Source organism: Penicillium canescens, assembly GCF_028828765.1.
Source record: "Penicillium canescens strain IBT 15451 chromosome Unknown utg000004l_segment0_segment0, whole genome shotgun sequence".
NCBI classification, from domain to species: Eukaryota; Fungi; Ascomycota; class Eurotiomycetes; order Eurotiales; family Aspergillaceae; genus Penicillium; species Penicillium canescens.
The window spans coordinates 4,705,071-4,723,488 of record NW_026703966.1 but is presented as its reverse complement, the minus strand read 5'-3'; the positions used below and the strand labels follow the sequence as shown (position 1 = coordinate 4,723,488).

General features: G+C 45.2%; 4 protein-coding genes across 4 annotated transcripts; 3 read left to right on the top strand and 1 right to left on the bottom strand.

Annotated features, from left to right (window-relative positions):
• Positions 1–4,798: 4,798 nt before the first annotated feature.
• On the top strand, positions 4,799–5,263 carry N7446_007153 (actin-binding ADF family protein; the record flags this gene model as incomplete). The annotated part of the gene is made up of 3 exons (XM_058515899.1): positions 4,799–4,968; positions 5,037–5,167; positions 5,226–5,263. The coding sequence occupies 3 exons, from the start codon at positions 4,799–4,801 to the stop codon at positions 5,261–5,263; spliced, it is 339 nt and encodes a 112-aa protein (XP_058373077.1).
• A 1,915-nt stretch (positions 5,264–7,178) lies between these two features.
• On the bottom strand, positions 7,179–8,640 carry N7446_007152 (uncharacterized protein; the record flags this gene model as incomplete). Its single annotated transcript, XM_058515898.1, has 3 exons — positions 7,179–8,046; positions 8,111–8,250; positions 8,380–8,640. 3 exons carry the CDS (start codon positions 8,638–8,640, stop codon positions 7,179–7,181), a joined length of 1,269 nt encoding a protein of 422 aa, XP_058373076.1.
• Positions 8,641–10,236: 1,596 nt separating this feature from the next.
• On the top strand, positions 10,237–10,617 carry N7446_007151 (uncharacterized protein; the record flags this gene model as incomplete). The annotated part of the gene is made up of 1 exon (XM_058515897.1): positions 10,237–10,617. One exon carries the CDS (start codon positions 10,237–10,239, stop codon positions 10,615–10,617), a length of 381 nt encoding a protein of 126 aa, XP_058373075.1.
• Positions 10,618–10,623: 6 nt separating this feature from the next.
• Positions 10,624–11,274, top strand: N7446_007150 (uncharacterized protein; the record flags this gene model as incomplete). The annotated part of the gene is made up of 1 exon (XM_058515896.1): positions 10,624–11,274. The coding sequence occupies one exon, from the start codon at positions 10,624–10,626 to the stop codon at positions 11,272–11,274; it is 651 nt and encodes a 216-aa protein (XP_058373074.1).
• Positions 11,275–18,418: the final 7,144 nt, after the last annotated feature.

The window sequence follows — 18,418 nt, the reverse complement described above, 5'->3', positions numbered from 1 at the left end:
CTAGTATCTGTCACGATCTGTACTGTATCCGTCCAATTGGAGATATCAATGACTCTAAGTTTCATTACCCGTATTTCATGCTATTTATAAGGCAATTTCTAATTACATTTGTGGGTTCCGGGCCTACTGTATTTCCGAAGCCTTCGGATCATCTATAGGCCCGGTTCCATGTAGTATTCGTAAGATAATTGCGACACCCCTTCAGCGGCCGTAGTATCCTATCCTGAGCCGCTAGCCATGCCATTTGCTTGCGAATCAGCTCCATTTTGGGTCATTTCCTTATGACCAGGTGCTCAATTTGAGCCATGCGCAATAGCTTAACGAAGTCTACATGCTTCTGCCTTAGAAGCAGCTTCGTCAGGCTGTTAGCGACTATTTTTGCGGTCGGGACCTAGCGTATAGCGACGCGCCCCGCCCTCACTTCCTATCTTAGCTAAAGGTGGTGTATACTTCGGGCAGGTTGTTAGGAGGAAGAATCAGCTATCCTAGCTAATTAAAAAATGAATAAATAAATAATAAATAAGTAAGAGATATAGCCTTTAAAGCTATTCTTAAAATAAATGATAGGATATAGCATTTCCTATACAATTCTAATTCTTGACTAGCAAGATATAGCCTATTGATAGGGCTATCCTTGATAGTAAAAGACTAGATCTTGATAGATCTTGATAAAAGAATAGACCTTGATAATAAATCAATAGATCTTTGATAAAGCAAAGGGGGAAAACGAGGGCCTTATAACCTATTAAGGGCTACGATACTGAAGCAGATACACTAGCAGATACTAGCATTAGGGAAAATCAAGAAGAAGAAACTGATTTTCAATCTATCAAAAGAAGGCTCTTTATAAAGCCTGATCTAACAAAGAAATGGCAAACTAGCTCAGTCTGCACAAAGAGACATCCCATGTATGTCAACATACATCCCTCTGCTTCCTTCGACAAGATCATCATTTGAGCCGAAAGCTCCCTCGGATGCGCGTTGCGCACTGTGGGTTGATTCCAATTCCCAAAGGATGTAACTAGCTTCCTGTGGAGGAAAAACAGCGCAGCATAAGCTATGGCAGCAAGCCCACCACTTGCTATTCCTGCAATAGCACCCCCTGATAGCCCTAAGCTTTTTGATTGTATGCTATCTCCTGCGCCAGACGCAGTGATGGTTTCTCTCGAAGATGTTTCTGCAGATGTAGCTTTCGTCCCCGCAGGCTGACCGAAAGATGCTGGATATATCAATAATATTAAAACCCCACAGACCACAGATTTCCTTAAGCTTTTTCAAGATCAGGAAAACAATACAAACTTACTGATAGTGGCGGAAACGGATGCAGGAAACTGTCGATACAGAATAAAAGGCCCATACCAATCCTTCAAACAGACATACCGAGTGAGAATAGGTGTTCTACTCGGGGAAGTCTCAATGATAGTAAATGTATCACAAGTGAAGTTTGTCCCGCTATAGATAGGTTAGATGCCGTGGGTCCTTTCGAAGGAGATATAGAACGTTATTTTACCATGTTATATTCCAGCCATTGGCATAATACTGAGACCTTCTGCGTTATATTGCTTACGAAATGTAACAATCAGTATTGCAAAATTAGGAGGCAGTTCTCACCAGCTAAGAGAGTTAGTACCATTCAATTTAAGGTCCGACTATGCTCGCTGCTAGAGGTGATAGTGTTTTGGCTCTCGGGGGGTATAGGCGGGTATCGACACGCATCGCTTTGTTTTGAGCGGAGTTTTGTTTTTCTTTGCTTTGCTTATTGTTCCTTTTTTTAGCTTTAGATTTCGGAATGTAATCACCGTCTACCTAAGTCCTAGGCTGATTGTTACACTATACGGAAATGCCACGATTCTACCCCGCAAATCCACGCATAATCGTGGCCTTTCCGTTGTGACCTCGACTTACACCATATCGGACGACCACGGTGGAAGCTACTTCCGGATTAGTTTTATCAAGTACGGTTTAGCGCCACCGGTATGCGTGCCCGTGCGTGGTTATATATAGTCCCCCTATTACAATAATCCGATAATTTACGACACACAGTCTAGACTCTACGGAATTTCCTGGTTATTCCAAAAAGTAGTTTAGCGGATCTTGGCAATAGGGCCTGAGAAACAATGAAAGAGTGTAGGTGGTAACACCGTTTCCCGGAACTACTGTACTGTAGAAAGTCATTTTGAGAACTTATGTATCCTCCAACCGCTGGAATACATAGTAGCGAGTTAATTCCTTTAGCGGGGTAATCACTACAACATATAAAATAGCCTGATGAACCATTTTTCGTAGTAAGATGACACATTTCGGTATATATTGTGTCACCGGCGTCTAAACTGAGCATACAGTACTCGTTCAGAGTTATTTACTGGCATTTGGCTTTACTGGTGGTTAGTGATTATATTCACCTTTATCTCCTGTACTAATACCTAGCAAAAAGCGTAGTTACACATTCTAGCAATAGCAAATACTTAGAGCGTGGTCGCTATCACTAAACTGACGCGACGATATAGCAGTTTAAAATGAATTCTTACGGTCCGTTCTGATGCCGTGGTCCATTTTGATAGGCATTAGACTGGTTCTAATTCTTATGTCCCTATTTAAATGATCTGTTTGTACACCTACAAGGATTTGTGTCAAAAAGGTAATAATGGCTATAACGCGCAATCATTAGTGTTTAATACGGGATTCTCACCCTTAGCTCACCTAGCCATTTACCCCTACACCGTTTCTTCACAATATAAGAAGCGATATCGGCGTAAGCTAATCTAGAGAAAGACTCGCACGAGTATAGTAAGCTCTACGGAGCAAATGCGTATCTAGGTATCCGAGTCCGAGAGTCGTGGGAAAGTGTTTCTTTTCTCGGCGGATACATCGGGGGTCTGGTCATTTCTTACTCCTCAATTAGTATGTTCCTCTAAAGCTAATATCTGCTACATGATCTCACGTTACCAGAAGTCCTACTATCCAGGCCCCGTTCAGAGAACTAAGAAGAACCTCTACATGCTGAAGAATCTTGCTGAGCCCCCCAAGCATTGACCTCTGTCAATGCCCTCTGCAGCGTGGTGACTGAATCCAATAGCAGAAGAGGTTCTTCGAGGGGCCGTATTCCCGGTTGACTACATAGCTCGGCAGGAAAGCTCTGTTGAAGATACTCCGCTGTGGTTATATGCAATCTAGCGCGGGTCAGTGCGCCACTATACTGAACGGGAAGTGGGAATTAGCTGGTACATTTTAACTATACACTGGCACTGTTCTATATGGGTTTCTATTACATCAGAATCCATTAGATGAGAATGACGTGGCAGTGGTCATAAACCTCAAAGATAATCATTTCTTCTCAAATGATTCTAGATCTAGCTGGCAGTCTCGGCATCACGGTTGATGGATCAGTCGTTGGAGTATACCGAGTGGATCACCTAGTAGCATCTATTACAGTATACATAAAGCGGTGGGAAACAATACCGTAACCAATTTCTTTTCTTTTTCCTTTAGTTATTTGATGATACTTGGAAAAAGCACAATATTTTCCTGCACAAAGGCTGAAGCGCCGATGCAAGAGTGGAGCTGTAGACTTATAAGACGATCCGAACGAAGTGGTTGATCATACCACGAAGAGAGCTTTAAGCACTTGCTGACGATCTGTCTAACCAAATTGGAATATTGATTGCCAACTGATATAGTCTATCAATTTTGTGGCCAATTCATGCATGAAAGGAAACAGCGGTCAGTAAACTGCGGGTGCTCTAGAGTGGGACTTGATTCAGCTCTATGTAGCCCAAGCTCATTTGTACTACGTTTCTAGGTAATTAGGTTGTAGGAAGCGGGCAGTGCCATCGGTTGTACTGCTACGCCGCCAACTTTTATGTTGCACAACAAGCAAATTGGCCACAAACAGATATGGAAGCTTTTTCAGCACTTCGAGAGACTGACTCGGTATACGGCAACATCAGCTAGGCTTGTGGCTTATTATTCTTATAGAGAGGATGCTAAGGAGTATCAATCATTTTTCTTGCACTCTAGATTGGTAGGAAGGTTGAAGTGTCGCATTAGGGATTACGCACGAGTAAATTTCCAAGTCGTCGTATTCCATAGCCAATACGCCGCAGAGTCTGATTCCCTTACCAGTACTCTTAGATCTGCATATATGCATGACGTGGTAGAGCGTGGTTTGCCACTTCTGTTCACTTTCACGACAATTGATTCTAGGCGAAATAGTTTGCATGTGAGCCTTGTATAGAGGACTCAAAGTTTAGGTCATTGGACAAGACCCTGAAACAGCGGTGTGGTTATAAAGTCTAGACCCCCGCGTATAAATTTATAAGCATTAAGCTGAGCATGCCTCTGATGATTGGTGCTGTAGGGTCAAAGTTGATAAGATCAGCGATGAGGGGTAGATTCTCTACTGCGTATACGTACGTTATGGTTTCCCCGTCACGGTTAAGCTGCATCACAGTTGATCCATCACCCAATAGTCACTAGCATAATGTATATCTGCCTATGGCCTAGTTAACTTTTCCGCCATACCTTTGTATAAGTAAGTACGTCTGCTGTATTTGATTTTCTTCTTCCTCACACATGTGTTTTCAAACATCAAAGTCCATCACTTCAAGATTTAAACTTATCGCAAGCCCTTATAAAGCTTCTCAAAGATGGCAAGCATCTCCCTCAGGCTTGATCGAAATTAGACCCCTAGCTAACAGTCCGAAAATAGTCTCGTAGCGGTGTGAGTTTAGCGGATGATTGCGTCTGTACTTTCAATGAATTGAAACTGAAAAAGTCCTACCGGTATATCATCTACAACATGAGTCAAGACAAAAAAACTATAATCGTGGAGAAGACTTCCGAGAGTGAGGATCATGATGCTTTCATCGCCGATTTACCAGAGACGGAATGTCGATTTGCTGTCAAAGACTTCCTGTACGAAAGTGACCCCGCAGAGGGTGCAAGGAACAAGATTCTTTTTATAACCTGGTGTGTTATCTCCTCATCATCTATCTTGCATACATAAATCCCCCAACTCCATAATAACATCGAGACAGGACGCCAGATAATGCCCCAATAAGAAGCAAGATGGTCTTTGCCGCCTCAAAGGACGCTCTTAGGCGGAGTCTCAATGGTATTCAAGCCGAGGTACAGGGCACAGAACATTCTGAGGTTTCCTATGAGACGAGTATGTTATCATATACTACGCTTCTATTTTGACCGTGTCCGCTGACGTTATCCCGAAGTCCTGGAGAAAGTCACGAAACGGAAGAGTACAAACTAACGGTCGCTCCCGATCTTTGCTAGAGGCTTCATTCTTCGAGGCACCAGACCTGAGCAAAATGCTTATGTGGCCATCGGATAGTCTAGGGGGAACGAGGGAGTGGAATGTTCAATTTTCTAGACAGACACAGGTCTAAGCCAGTGAAGCATTCTACGACTTTCCAGTATGGTGCATTTGATTTACCATACCTCAGGAATTATCAATACATTCCAGGTCATCTTCAATAATATACTGCTAGCAATCTTACAATTTCCGTAACTCGAAAGTACTACTGTATTAAGGATGTTGGAGGACTGAAAGAACATGAAACTCAGCACTAAATACAATATATATTTAACGAATATAGCAGCAAACAAACGCGCGTGTAATTGTGTTACCACAAGCGAGAGCTTGAAGGGTTTAGCTAGGTGAGTATTAAAAGGTGCTCCATCCCCAAACTTATATTTGTAGGCTTTGTTAATATATTACTTTTTATCATCTCAGAAATCACTATATCCATTATTTTGAGTCTACTCTGTTTCTACGGTACAACCAATATCAATATGGCTAGATTTTGCGAGTCTCGCGCGGAAAAGAAATACCTTCGACAGAAGCGGGATTGACGAAAGCTAAATCTAGAGAAAAAGTCGCACGAGTACAGCAAGCAGGTCCCGTGGGCGCGGCCCTTAGGCGATGTTAACTTTGACCGCAAAGCGGAAGGCATTCTGTTGAGGAATCGCAGTTGGTGATACAGGCTACCAGTGAGATTTGTGCTGGAATGAAGATGTTTGTGATAGACTTGGAAGCATAGGATGGTACGAACGTATTAAATCCCTGGCCTACAAGCCGTTGCCTTGCCGCTTTGAAATTTGTTCACGGTTTATACCAGGCACATCGTGACGTGACCTCAAAAGGGGACTACTCTGCACATGTTAAGTAGGTAGAACTCCAGCCGTAGGTACTTTCCATAGGTTGTACCTCACTGGAAGGCTCTTCTTTTCTTCTTTTGGAAGTGTATAGCCACATTTTGGGATAGCTTTAGTTGTAGGAGCTGCAAACGGGTGCGGATAATACCGTGCGTGCCGGTCATGCTATAGTCTGATAGTGCGCTTGCTGCATTAATCTTTTTCAAGCATTTTGAGGCGCAGAAAATGATTGGACTACTATTACTCACCGATTCCTGCGCAAGGTGAAACTTTGAGTCAGGAGATTGAGAGATATCTCGCTTTGACGAAGATAGGGGACAACAATAGGAAAATTACCTCGCTAAACCGACCTTCAAAGGATAGATAAGGGTAAGAAACGACGAACATACAGGGGGAAATGGGAGGTTTTTATAGAACCACGCAGGGGAACATATTAGAACTATATACGCTGAAAACGAAGGGTCATTAATAAAAAAGAGAGTAATTAGCTGTACCCGTCCGATATGGTGCATGTCGAGGCGACGACGGAAAGACCACGATATTGCGTGCTTTGTAGCTACAAACCCTGATTTTTCAATATAAGCCGCGCCAATGATATGGTAGCTGCCGAAACACCCCCGATATCTCCACCCCTCCTGGGTCGTCCTGGTTCTCGTTTTCCAATCAGAAGCATGATCAAAGCGATGATATCGCGACTGATGTTAGCTATCCTTTTCGTCGTCAACTACAGTTTGGAATTCGAATACTTGCTGCAACATGTTAATTATTGTAGCCTATCATAATCTAGACAGTGGGGTATTTTGGGACTTCTTCAGACTCGGCCCGTCGCGAAGAGGTTATGGGGCAGCAAATGACCAATAACAATGGGGTACTACCCACGTTTTTCCTCATCTGTGGCTGAATGGGGTGGGTAAGAAGTTCTATCAATATTAGGCCTTACAACCACACCTAGTTATAATCGTATAATTTATAAGCTACACCTTAGCAACAAAAATTCCAACCACAACAAATTACCAATGCGGTACGTATTTTAACCAAGAGACAGTTTGATACGCACTCTCCGGCAAGGTCCTCAGTCCAATCAAGTCTTCCGTTAAGATGAATCCTCGACCCACACAGTAAAAGGCACAGACAAAAGAAATTGGTATCAAAGCTCGAAGGGGGATTTCCAGGTTGGGATCCTGCTCAGGATCAATATTCCTAAGCCTCGCGGCAAGACGGCTGATCCATCTGTTTTTAGACCCACTTTTCCGCTTCAGTGTAGCTTGTGCCCTTGCTTTTGCTAACTCCGGTTGAAACATTTTTCTGTGAAAGTATAGCGAAAGAGGACCTGCAACCAACGCAAATGCCAAGGTATTCACACTAGTGATACGCCAAAATAGCTTCTCTGTCGCGGACGGAAAGGTGGAATTCCAGGCAATAAGAAACACAGAGCTGAAGAGAAGGATTGTTGGGGCACAGATTATCTCCGCCTGGGTATCCACGTTTGGAATGAAATGACTTGGAATGCGATCATATGGTCGTCGCTCCGGCCGAGTAAATAGCGGTATATGTATATAGTGTAGGATTTGAACGTAGTATTTCCAAAATCGAGCGCAAAACCACTCATCTCGTGAGAGGAAGTCGAGTGGTGTTTCATACCACTTCGATCCGGAATTTTGACCAAGATTATTCCGAATAATAGCCACGGATTTCTTAGGTTTCAAGATGATTGGTTTGTTAATATCCATAGGTTTGTGATACCAGCAGTAGGATGTCACGAGAAAGACCAGAATAAAGGAGAGGGTAGTGAGCTCAAGTGTGGTAAGAAAGAGTCCCTGGGCAAAACGAAAGATGCAGTTTAAAGAGAACCATAGGACTTGTGCTATTGTCATTAACCTACCTAGGTAAGCATAGTGAATAAATAGAAAGGAAACTTCAATCAAGGTAGACTGTGACTTACGTAGCTAGTCCATCTGATTTACTCTTATCTTCAATTTCCTCTTTTTCCAATATGGGATATTCAACGTATCCCTCCTTGACTAGGATATAGAGCTGCTTGGCGTCCAACGGAAATGAAGGTAAAAGATCTATTTCCGGGGGCTCTATCCAAAAGCCCCCATATCGGCAAAGAACGCATGCTTGATAGTCCAGTCTTTATATCCAGCCTCGTAGAAATTCTGCCCCGTCAGCTTCGACATCACACCGACGTATAATTAACTTATAACCCACCTTAACAGAGCAGCGCGCAGATGACCATTGGCCCAGAGCTAGCATCAATAGGAATTCAGATCCGAGTATTGCAATACAAGCAAGATCGAATTTGTATCTCCATTTTCTGAATGCGCCATCGGATTGGGCAGGCAGATTTGGAGACACGGATGTCCAGCAACAGAGAATGATTGTGAGAACGCAAGTGGATAAAATGCCCCACGTCCCTCTCCCGTCGGGTTCCGGGACCCAGCCACGGGTGGTTGTGATAGTGTCGTTCATGATTGATATACACCTGAAAAGATGTAGGATCAAGGTTTAGAGGAAACTTAATATAGCTGATTGAGTCTACCTAGCCGTAGCGCACTTTCAAGCTAGTGGCTGATGGAAGGAGCCCGAAATAGCATTTTGGCACTACGGTTTGATTACGCGCCCCTAAGATTGACTGATATGCAGAAGCCTAGGAAATGGGCAGGCTGATCGGCCTGAGCTGATCGGCCTGAGTGGAGTACAGTAATTGTTAAATCTGCCTTGCGACCGCGAGATCGCCCATGATGCACGGGCACTGCCTCGACCGCCCATGGCGCCTGTCAAGGCTCTGCGCGGGTGGGTCAGCAAGCTCCCCTTTCAACTACCAACTCGGGAAAGACAGAACTTAGCGACGAAGCCAATTCAGCTCCTAACTGCCCACTCAATTCTCGGGTGGCTATGTGCAGATGCCAAGAGACCAAGAGTTTCCAGGCGGATCGGAATCTACCCAATCTGGTTACACTTGATTTCACCTCACACCCTTCTTCTGACTCATGACTACAAATTGTGATGACTCTTCCATCCAACATCTGATATGGTGTAAGTGGCAGTGAGGGTGGAGTGACCACGGTTTGGCGTGGTCTTAAATCGAAGGATCGTGGTGTTTACACCCAGAAATTTTAGCCAACTAGGTATTAGCGCTGGCTCGACTCTAGGCTTTTATCCGAATAGGGTGTTTCAAATAAAGACAAAAACAAAAAAAAAAAAAGAAAGACAGAAAGAGGGCTCCAGTATTAGCGCCGTCTCTCTTGGAATTTAGCAATGGTACGTTGCGCGTTAAATCTCAAGGAGACGAGGTCCAATCGCGGAAAGTGCTAAAGCCTATTTCTCCTGTAAATCACAGCACCCTCCTACACTCTACAATTTCTCACTCTTTTTTATCAAGAGTCCACCAGGAATCTTATTGGTGAACCCTGGCGGTCTGTTACAGTGGCGCCAGACATCGGCTTCCATGCCGCAAACATACAGATGCTGTTTCACACCCTAACGTTAATCACATGATCCAAATATGGTTACTTGCCTACATTAGATCATGTTTCGGTTTGAACGGTAAAATTCAAACGGACAAAAGCCGCGATGCTATGTATTATTACTGATCCAAACACCACATCCGCCATGTCGTCGTCCCAATATAGCATCCAAACCCAGACAGGGATCAACCCCTAAACGGTTGCAAAATGGCGCGAAATTTGAGTTCCTGGCAGCGTAAAATGATTGTACACATGATACACACAAAATTCTATGTGGACTTGAAGACCAAGCGAATGCTAGGCACGCAGGGTAGTCTCGATAATGACATTCGATTTCTGGATTAAACCACTTTCTGGTCGATAATATACTAGACGTAAGAATCTTGAAACCAATATCGCAGCCAGAACGAGCGCCAGAGATTGGATAAAATGACTAACCTTGATCGGCTAGCACCAAGCTCAGTCGTCTATTTCTGTTGCGGCTGATTAGAAAAAGGGGGCTCCAGGGGTTACTGTCCCTAACTCCCGAGCTCTCGAGCTTATCTGCTGGGATCGCCATCCACCTGCAAGCCTGCTGATCACATCCAACCAATGCATCATGACGGCCAGGCTTTCCCGAAGCCTACCACAGGTCAACCGCCGTGTCTTCGCTGGATTACCTTTCCGCGCGGTACCTCGCGTTGCGAATGCTAGTGCCCGTGCTGGCTTGGTGGCACATCGCATTACCTGGAAGCTCGCGCCTTGGACACAGGCCAATATCGCGCGATATTCCCATACAGATTCTGGCTCATCGGCCAAACCAAACGCTTCCATTTTTGACGTTACCCCTTACAGGGGATCGAGTTATCACGGAGAAACATTGGACGAGCCAGGACCTACCAGTTGGTACGGTCCTACTTGTCTCTGCGTCGCTGTCACTTCACTAACCAAATCAGTGGCTACCTTGATTGAACCACAAGCTATCTTGCATTTTATCTAATTCATAATGCATGGTATCCTACCGAACGGGAAGAAGACCGATTTAGCTTTACCCAATTCTGATGAATTCCCACTATTCATGGCCCCAAGTTCACAGTGGGCGCCTGCGCCGTTCAACAAGGCCGCTCTCTCAACTGTACAGAAGGCGATAGAGCGGATCACGGACCCGGAGGATTTGAGCGGGCTGTGCCATATTGGGCAGAATATTCAGTTTCTCAAAAGTCGCCTCTGGGGAGGCCTTGCCCCAGTGCCCGCATCGCGGTGGCGCGAAAAAGATCTCAACAACCCTGACCATTTCACGATCGCCCATGAATACCTGACCTCCGCTATTGCCGTCTTCGAGTACCTAAATATTCCTCAGATCCGGACTAACATGTGCGACACCTTCAACAAAATATCTGGTGACTTCGGAGAAATGCAGGACGCCTTGAATGCACGGCGCAAGGCCCAGGGCAACCTTTCTCCGGAGCTCAACCTTACTGCTCTTTGGGAACAATTCATTCGCGCGCTGTACGAAGTCATGACCAGCACCGCCCATTCTTGGGTTCTGGCCCGCGTTGCCGAATTACGTGAACGGACAATGGACAGCTTCAGTGAGAGCCAAAGACTAGGTCGATTGTGGTCCGATGGCCAGCCTCATCTCGGGCGATGCTGCTAGGGGCCAACTAGAGATCTAGGTCAGCTAAATCGGTGAGTTCGATGAGCGCGTCGGCATTGGCGTCTTGCACTGCATCATCACCACCCTAGGCTGGATGGTAGAGATTGAAGTCTCCGAGTACAATGTAGGATCCCTTTTTGCCGCGCATGTCCTCGAGCTTTAGGATCGTATTGGTATAACCCACGGGGTTATATATATTGATGAGGCTAAGCTTATTCTCCTCTTTCTCACCTCTTTTGATTCTCACCTTATGCGCATCTCCTATGCGCGTGATGCGTCTACTGGCCAATTCACCTCGAGATTAACATGTAAACCTTAGTCCTTTCACCGAAGCATTTATTGGAGGTCGGATAGACAAGCTCATGTGTTGCTTTTGCTAGGTGAGCGTTGTGTCGGTATACGGATTGTCCCACGGCTCCTGAATCGCGATGATATTAGCTTCGAGAACCCTAGGGTTCCGGAGGAACTCTGCTATGGCGACATCCTTCGAGCGGTGGACGTTGTATTGGATGGTCTCTAGGGTTGATTTATTCATTGGAAACACTGTGGTTGGTGTCGGCATCGGCGTTACTGCTGGTGATGTTGCTGAGGCTACTTAGGTCCGAGAAGCTGATGTCGAGCCCGAAGCGCTCTCCGTTGTGGGTATCGCGCTAATATCGAAGATCTGCCTGTTACCCGATGTGGCCGATTTAGCGGGCCTCGCTACCGGTCCCCTGTTGGTTCTTATGACCGAAGTGTTGGTGTTAATCTCTGGATGCTTTCTCTTGGTCCCGCCACGGGTGTCGGCGGGTCGGTTTTCTTTGCCGGATGCGGTTGGTCGGGTAGCTTTCCTCGTTATAGATCCGTTGCTGTCCCTACCAATATGATAATGGAATCAAATGGTGTAGCAGGAAGCTACGAATAAATTGCAGTATTTTGAGAGTGATAGCTCAAGGCGTTGCGATGCAATTTCAAAAATTAGATTCGTGCAAAAGTATGTGTTTTGCAGAAGCTTGGTTGACAGTAAAAAGTTGACTTAGTCTTAATTTTTTCGGGATATGCGATATCCAGTTTAACGTTTGCACTGATTAGTGCCAAGCGTATTGTCTTCCTGTAAGCGTGAAGGGGGTATCTGACTTTGGGCATCGTTACGCTACAAGAGAAGGGACTTTCAACTCCATTAGTCTAGCTGGAAAGCTATTCATGACGAGAACCTGAGTCCCAATATATGGCTGGTTGATCAAAATAAGAAGTTTGGCTTGCCTGCATGCCGCTCAGCGAACTTGACGACTTTGGCCTTTATAAGAGAGGCCATGTTCAGAATATATTCGAGATACTATGCAAGGCGAGCGAGGCATGGAAAGCGATGCATAAACAGATAAGATATAATGCAAAGCGGTATCTAACATAGTCAGATCATGAAAGATTTGCGCTCTGAATTTACGGAATAGTCAGTCAAGCTCTGCTTAGCCTTTCATCGACGGTTGGCACCATACACAAACGATCGAATGGCACTAGCTGCTGGGACTTACCCGGCTCCAGTCGCCAAACCAGACAGGAGGGCGTGGCAGTAAATATGTGGCACAAATATTATTTGAAACAGCTAAAATACTGATATTGAGGCATCTAAGTGCTTCTAGGCTGGAGAACAGTTCAAGTTGGCATATATTGTACCAGCCTATGGCAGCCAATTTGGAAAGGGAGGAGCAAAACGAGCAATCTAGCAGACGACAATCCACTAACTATGACAATTATTTTCCCACCCTTTGCTGGGTCTCTTATCGCCCCCTAAATCTCTATGTAGCATTATCCTGAAATTATACGGTCTGCCCCCCGCAATGTTCCAGCCATGGCATTGGTACCAGTTAGAGCTTTCATCCCCAATGAAGAAGTTGGATTGAGCTTCATCAAAGAAGTTCTTTAGCCAGATTTCGGTTTCGTACCTGCTTAGTCTAGAGCTGATCTTTTGGAAGAGCCCTGACGAAGCTGCTTCTTTGGAAGTCTGGAACGCGAACTGATTCTCCACCTGGAAAGTCTTGGAAGTTTCGTTGAACCAAGCTCGAGTTAGGACAGTCACCGGTGCTAGAGGATGCTGAACAGTGCAGAGATGTGTAAACCTCCCCGATAATTTCTGATAATCTGAACGCCTTAAGGTCTCCAGTTGAGATCGAAAGTACTCCATTGGATGTTGTTTTTGATGGAATGTGATACTCGAGCATGGACAAATGTCAACTCTGTCATCGCGTTGGACGTCGCACCAAGCATTACATTTGGATATAGCGGGCTTTGGATCACATCTCCAACCAAATTGAAGAAACTGCCATCTAGAGTACTGGTGAAGATTTTGACATCTACAACAGTATACCCAGCGTTCGTTTTGAAGGCGGCGAAGTAGCAACGTCCTGGGCAATGTTGATAGTACACCTATTCCACATTGTCTGTTATATGAGACATAACAGGCATGCAACCTCTTACAACTCAGTGCAAAACAAGCTCGGTCTAGATCGGAAAGAAGCTGGAAGATAATTTCCACTATTTCTGCTGGGATCATCCAGAGTGTCTTGGATTTCTTGGGTTCGACCGGTTCGACCCTGGGGGTTGGATCACGGAGTCGCAGAATATTGCAAAAAGATGTGCGAAGGCGTCGAGTCATGGTGAGCATTCATTCAATTAATATATAGAGTGCGTGTACAGGGAATGTTTTGCGGAGGAGGGGGGAGGGGGAAGAGAGGGTGATATAGTTTGACGCATACTACTATGACACGCACACGTCCACGGGTCATAGACCTGTCATAGATCAGCAACCCGTTCATACTTTGTTAAGATATAGCCACGTGACCAGATTCGCCTAAGATTGAGATACAAGCTGCACGCCGGCAGGTACATAGTAAGGTAGTGGGGCGGGTAATCAGCAGCAAATGCCTACTGTAACATGGTTTCAATTTGTGTTTGTTCTTGAATTTCCTTTTTTTGACATTATTCCATGAAATATAACCATTCAAGAAGCCGAAGGAGCTGGATAGTTGCACATAGATATGTAACGATCACATCACGCTGGCGGATGACCAGTGACACTTTCTGAACTAAGTCTCCCATGGCTTTATTTTGCGGCCGGTATCAAGGAGAACACAAGATATGAATCTCTGTCTCCACTAGTATGCGCAACATGGGTCTCCTTGTTCTTTGATTGTAGCCGGAACCTGTGAAGCGGAGATGCTATTTAGGATCGACTCCAGAAACTATCACTCTCAACTTCTCGCCAGAGATTCTGAACTCACACGGGTGTGCCATTAAGTAAGTTTGACGAGGCACTCGCTCGATGTGGCGGCCCTAAGACAGATTTAAAACTATGTTCTATATAGGCAAATATCCCCAAAGAGTGTAGACTGAAGACACCTATATAGGCGGAAGGTCAATTATCGACCAGCCACGGTTGACATTCGAGGGTCTGAAAATGTAGGTCTATGTCTCGGTTTAGTCCATGTTAAGGATAACCTTTGGGGTGAAGGAGAAGACGGGGCTGGACGAGGGAGGGCAGAGCAGATTACGCTCGCAGGATTGCCTCGCAGAGGTCCAATAAGTCACACTAGAGTAAAGAGGTGGCGGAGCTTAGGGCTCGGTGATCCGGGTCAATGGCAACAATGCCTCACCTGCGAGGCGTAGGAGAAAGGAAGAGGTATATAGAACCACGCACGGATAGGCATAAGAAAAAGAGCGCTAAACTACAAGTGGACATATTAAACTAAAAAGCGTAATTCATCGTCCCCGTCCGACATGGTGTAAGAAGAGGTGATGGTGGGATGGCCACGATTTGGTGTGGCATCAATTCGACAAAATCGTGGTGTTTTCACCTAGACATTGTAGCCAACGGAATCTGGCTTTCATCTAGCATGAATGAAACTCTGAGCTAGCTGTAATGAAATGTCGGTGGGAATTGAAATATTAAAAAAGGAATATCTAGCCAAAGATCCCCCTGCTTCCTCACGATAGTAGCCTAGATGTCGAAGCATTGATCGGGATTTGTCTTGGCTTTCACTGAAGATAATAACTCAAAAGCCATCAACTCAAACCCCCCAGGAACAATTGACCGCCGCTGAACCATTTCGGCTGCTGTAAGATGGTCCTTGTTACGATGCGAAATATTCAACTGCCCCAAGTCGGTATGGAGCAGAATACTCAAGGTCTCAAAATCACCTTCCAGGGCAGCAGAATGAAGTATAGTCGAGCCTGAGTTACTGACAAGCGTGTAATCGGCAGACAAATGAAAAAGCAATCGGAGGAATTGATGGCTATTATGAAAAATAGCCTCAAATAACGCAGTTCACCACCTGCCCCCTGATATCAATGGTAGCGCCCTTGCGGTGGAGATATTTTCCGATTTTGGTATTATTTCTGATCGCTGCTCCAATTAAAGAGGTGTGTCCATTTTTGTTTTGCGAGTTCACATAGGCACCTGAGCGAAGAAGTTGAATTACTGGCGCGAGCTCACTTTGGTGTCTGCAAGCATGATAAAGAACGTCCGAGCCGTAGGAGTTTTTAGAGTGAACATTGCTGCCAGCGTCTAGTAGTGATTTCAAAGATTTTGAGCAGCCAGAAGATGCTGCAAGCATTAGTGGTGTTGAACCTGATCCATCCACAGCTGTTACATCGGCCCTAGATTGAAGAAGGATCTGGATCTTTCGATAGTCGCCCCGGATTGCCGCCCAATGTATATACCCATAATAGGTCTCATGAAAGGTGGGGATTTCACTAGATGCCTTTTGTGACAGTTACATGAGCAGGTTTGGTTGCAAGTCGTGATTGCCGGGGATCCTTTATGGAGGTTGTTGACCCTTCTCACGACAGGCGTGCCAATGTAATTGGTAATTTCCTTGGGGTTGATTGTAATTCCTGAGTGGATAGTCGAAGATGGATGGTGGGCTGACTTTTGTGTCATTGTGACTGCACTGGAATATTGCGAGGGAGCCTTTTGCCATTGCATTGAAGTATCCACGTGTCTGTCTGTGTTACTGGGAACGATGCCCAGAAGCTCTTTGGTATAAGATGCTGCAGAAAGAGCTGCATATCTTTGCCAATCCTGTGGTTTATGTGAGTCACAGTAGTCACTTATCCCGCGGATCACCAAGCACGGTAATTGATCCATAAGGCCAGCTGCCTCCATTTCGAAGCAGAGGATACCCGAGTCTTGAGCAATAGAGTCTCGCTGTTTGGCGTCCTTGATAACCCTATTCCCAGAGGCAATCACGCCATAATGAATTTGAGGTTCTTTCTTCCTTGGCGCACGATCCATTAACTGATTCCGATCACACTTTGAACAATCTAGGTTGCCACTCTGATGATTGTATGCTGAGTTGAATAACAAATCCTGGCATGGGCGTGAAAAATCTGCCCTCATTCTCTGTTTTTTTTCGAAGGACGTTTGATATTATTTCTTGAACAAGTCCCTTTCCAAGCATGTAATCGCTGCGAATTTGAGAAAGCGATGTCAATAGAATTTGAGGGGGCTTGTTGAGTGATCCTATCCGCTCAAAATTGCCATCACATGCCTTCCCATGATCATATTGGATCACCCCTCCGACGGCCTTATGTGGATTGCTAACTACCACGTCACCAAGGCGAACATCAGTCGATTCACTGGGAACACCACCTCCAATGCCCACCGTAAAGCCAAATTTTAGAGAGTGAAAGGTTGATAGCATGTTGGACAGCACTCTTGCGGCAGATATGGTCCCATAAATGCCAGATGGTAGACAAGCAATAGCCACATTGTGAATACCCAGTCTACCGAGTGCGTATGAATTATAATCAGTCGCATGTTGAAAAAGATTGTTGTGGTCTTCATCCAACATGGATTTCGCAGCAGCCATTTCCAGCGGTAACGCGCAGATCCATGCTACCGTGTAGTCGTCGTGTGTGAGTATCATTTTAGTGTCGAACTTAGTAGTAAAGCTCAGTAACTTGGCTCTCAGGCATATCAAAAAAAAAAAAAAAAGAAAAGAAAAAAAGCGGAATAACTTACGCCTAGACAGCCTGGGAGAGTGTACGATTCAAGATATTTCAATATCTACATGGAGGCTCATCAGGTTGGGGATGAGGGGAAGGCTACGTGGAGCTGGAGGGCTTATCCGGCCGTAGACCAATCAGCAGATTGTTATGATCCTATCTTAAGGGCGTTCTCGGCTGGTAGTATGATTGTCAGCGCTAGATTAGGCTGTACTGGTCTACCTGAAGCAGCCAGATTCTTGGTATCTGCACACAGCCACCTCGAGCTGAAAGTTGGACAAAATTGTGAAGATTAGAAGGCACTTTTGTCACGTCACATTATCCTTTGGTAGCATCACCGCGAATGTTGCTCGCCCTAGTTAGTGTTACCGTAGTATTGCGAGCTTGACCGTATTAGGGGAAGTACTTCGTTACCAGGAAGGTAGCGGCGCGTAGGTGGAAATACTCCGATTTTAGGAAAGAGCACCACGTATACTAGCGGAATTCTCAACGTCAGCCCCAACTATTGTGAGATTATGGCTACGCAGAGACGTGAGATGTGCGAACACTCAGGTTCTAACATCGAACCCCTACACACATACTTCTTAAACATTGGCTCAACCGTTTTTAGACCAGGCTTCTCGTGTACGAACAAATCCACATCTACCGCGAGTATTCGCGGCTCTATGATGAGTGCTACTTGCTGCCCAACTCGGAAAGAAAAATATATGCGGGATTAGGCACAATGCTAATGAGCGTACAGCGGTGAATCTATCTTCGAGTATGATAGTACTTGGTTCTAGTCTGCTCAACTGGCGCCCGCGATCCGTCCGTATTTGCATATCCCCATACAGTGATAGTAGCTTAGCCAACAGAATAACGAAAAGAAAAAGGCAAAAGATAACTTTTCATACATGAGGCTGAGGTTCCCAAAGGGCAAAATGTCTGATTAGTCGCCCAATATCGGTGCGCTGAGGGTGCGCAGTTGTCACAGCTATTAGGCTCAGAAGGCGCTTAGCGGTCGAAATGACTCCCTTCTTACACCAAAAAAAGGGCCTTATGGATGATTTTGATGAGAAGATTAAAAGTATAAAGGGCCGCAAGCAATTCGTATCTGCGAGCGCCCGGTGACGCTGTGCTTCTGCATTGTGCAGGACCCTAATGCAGGCTATGAAATAAATCA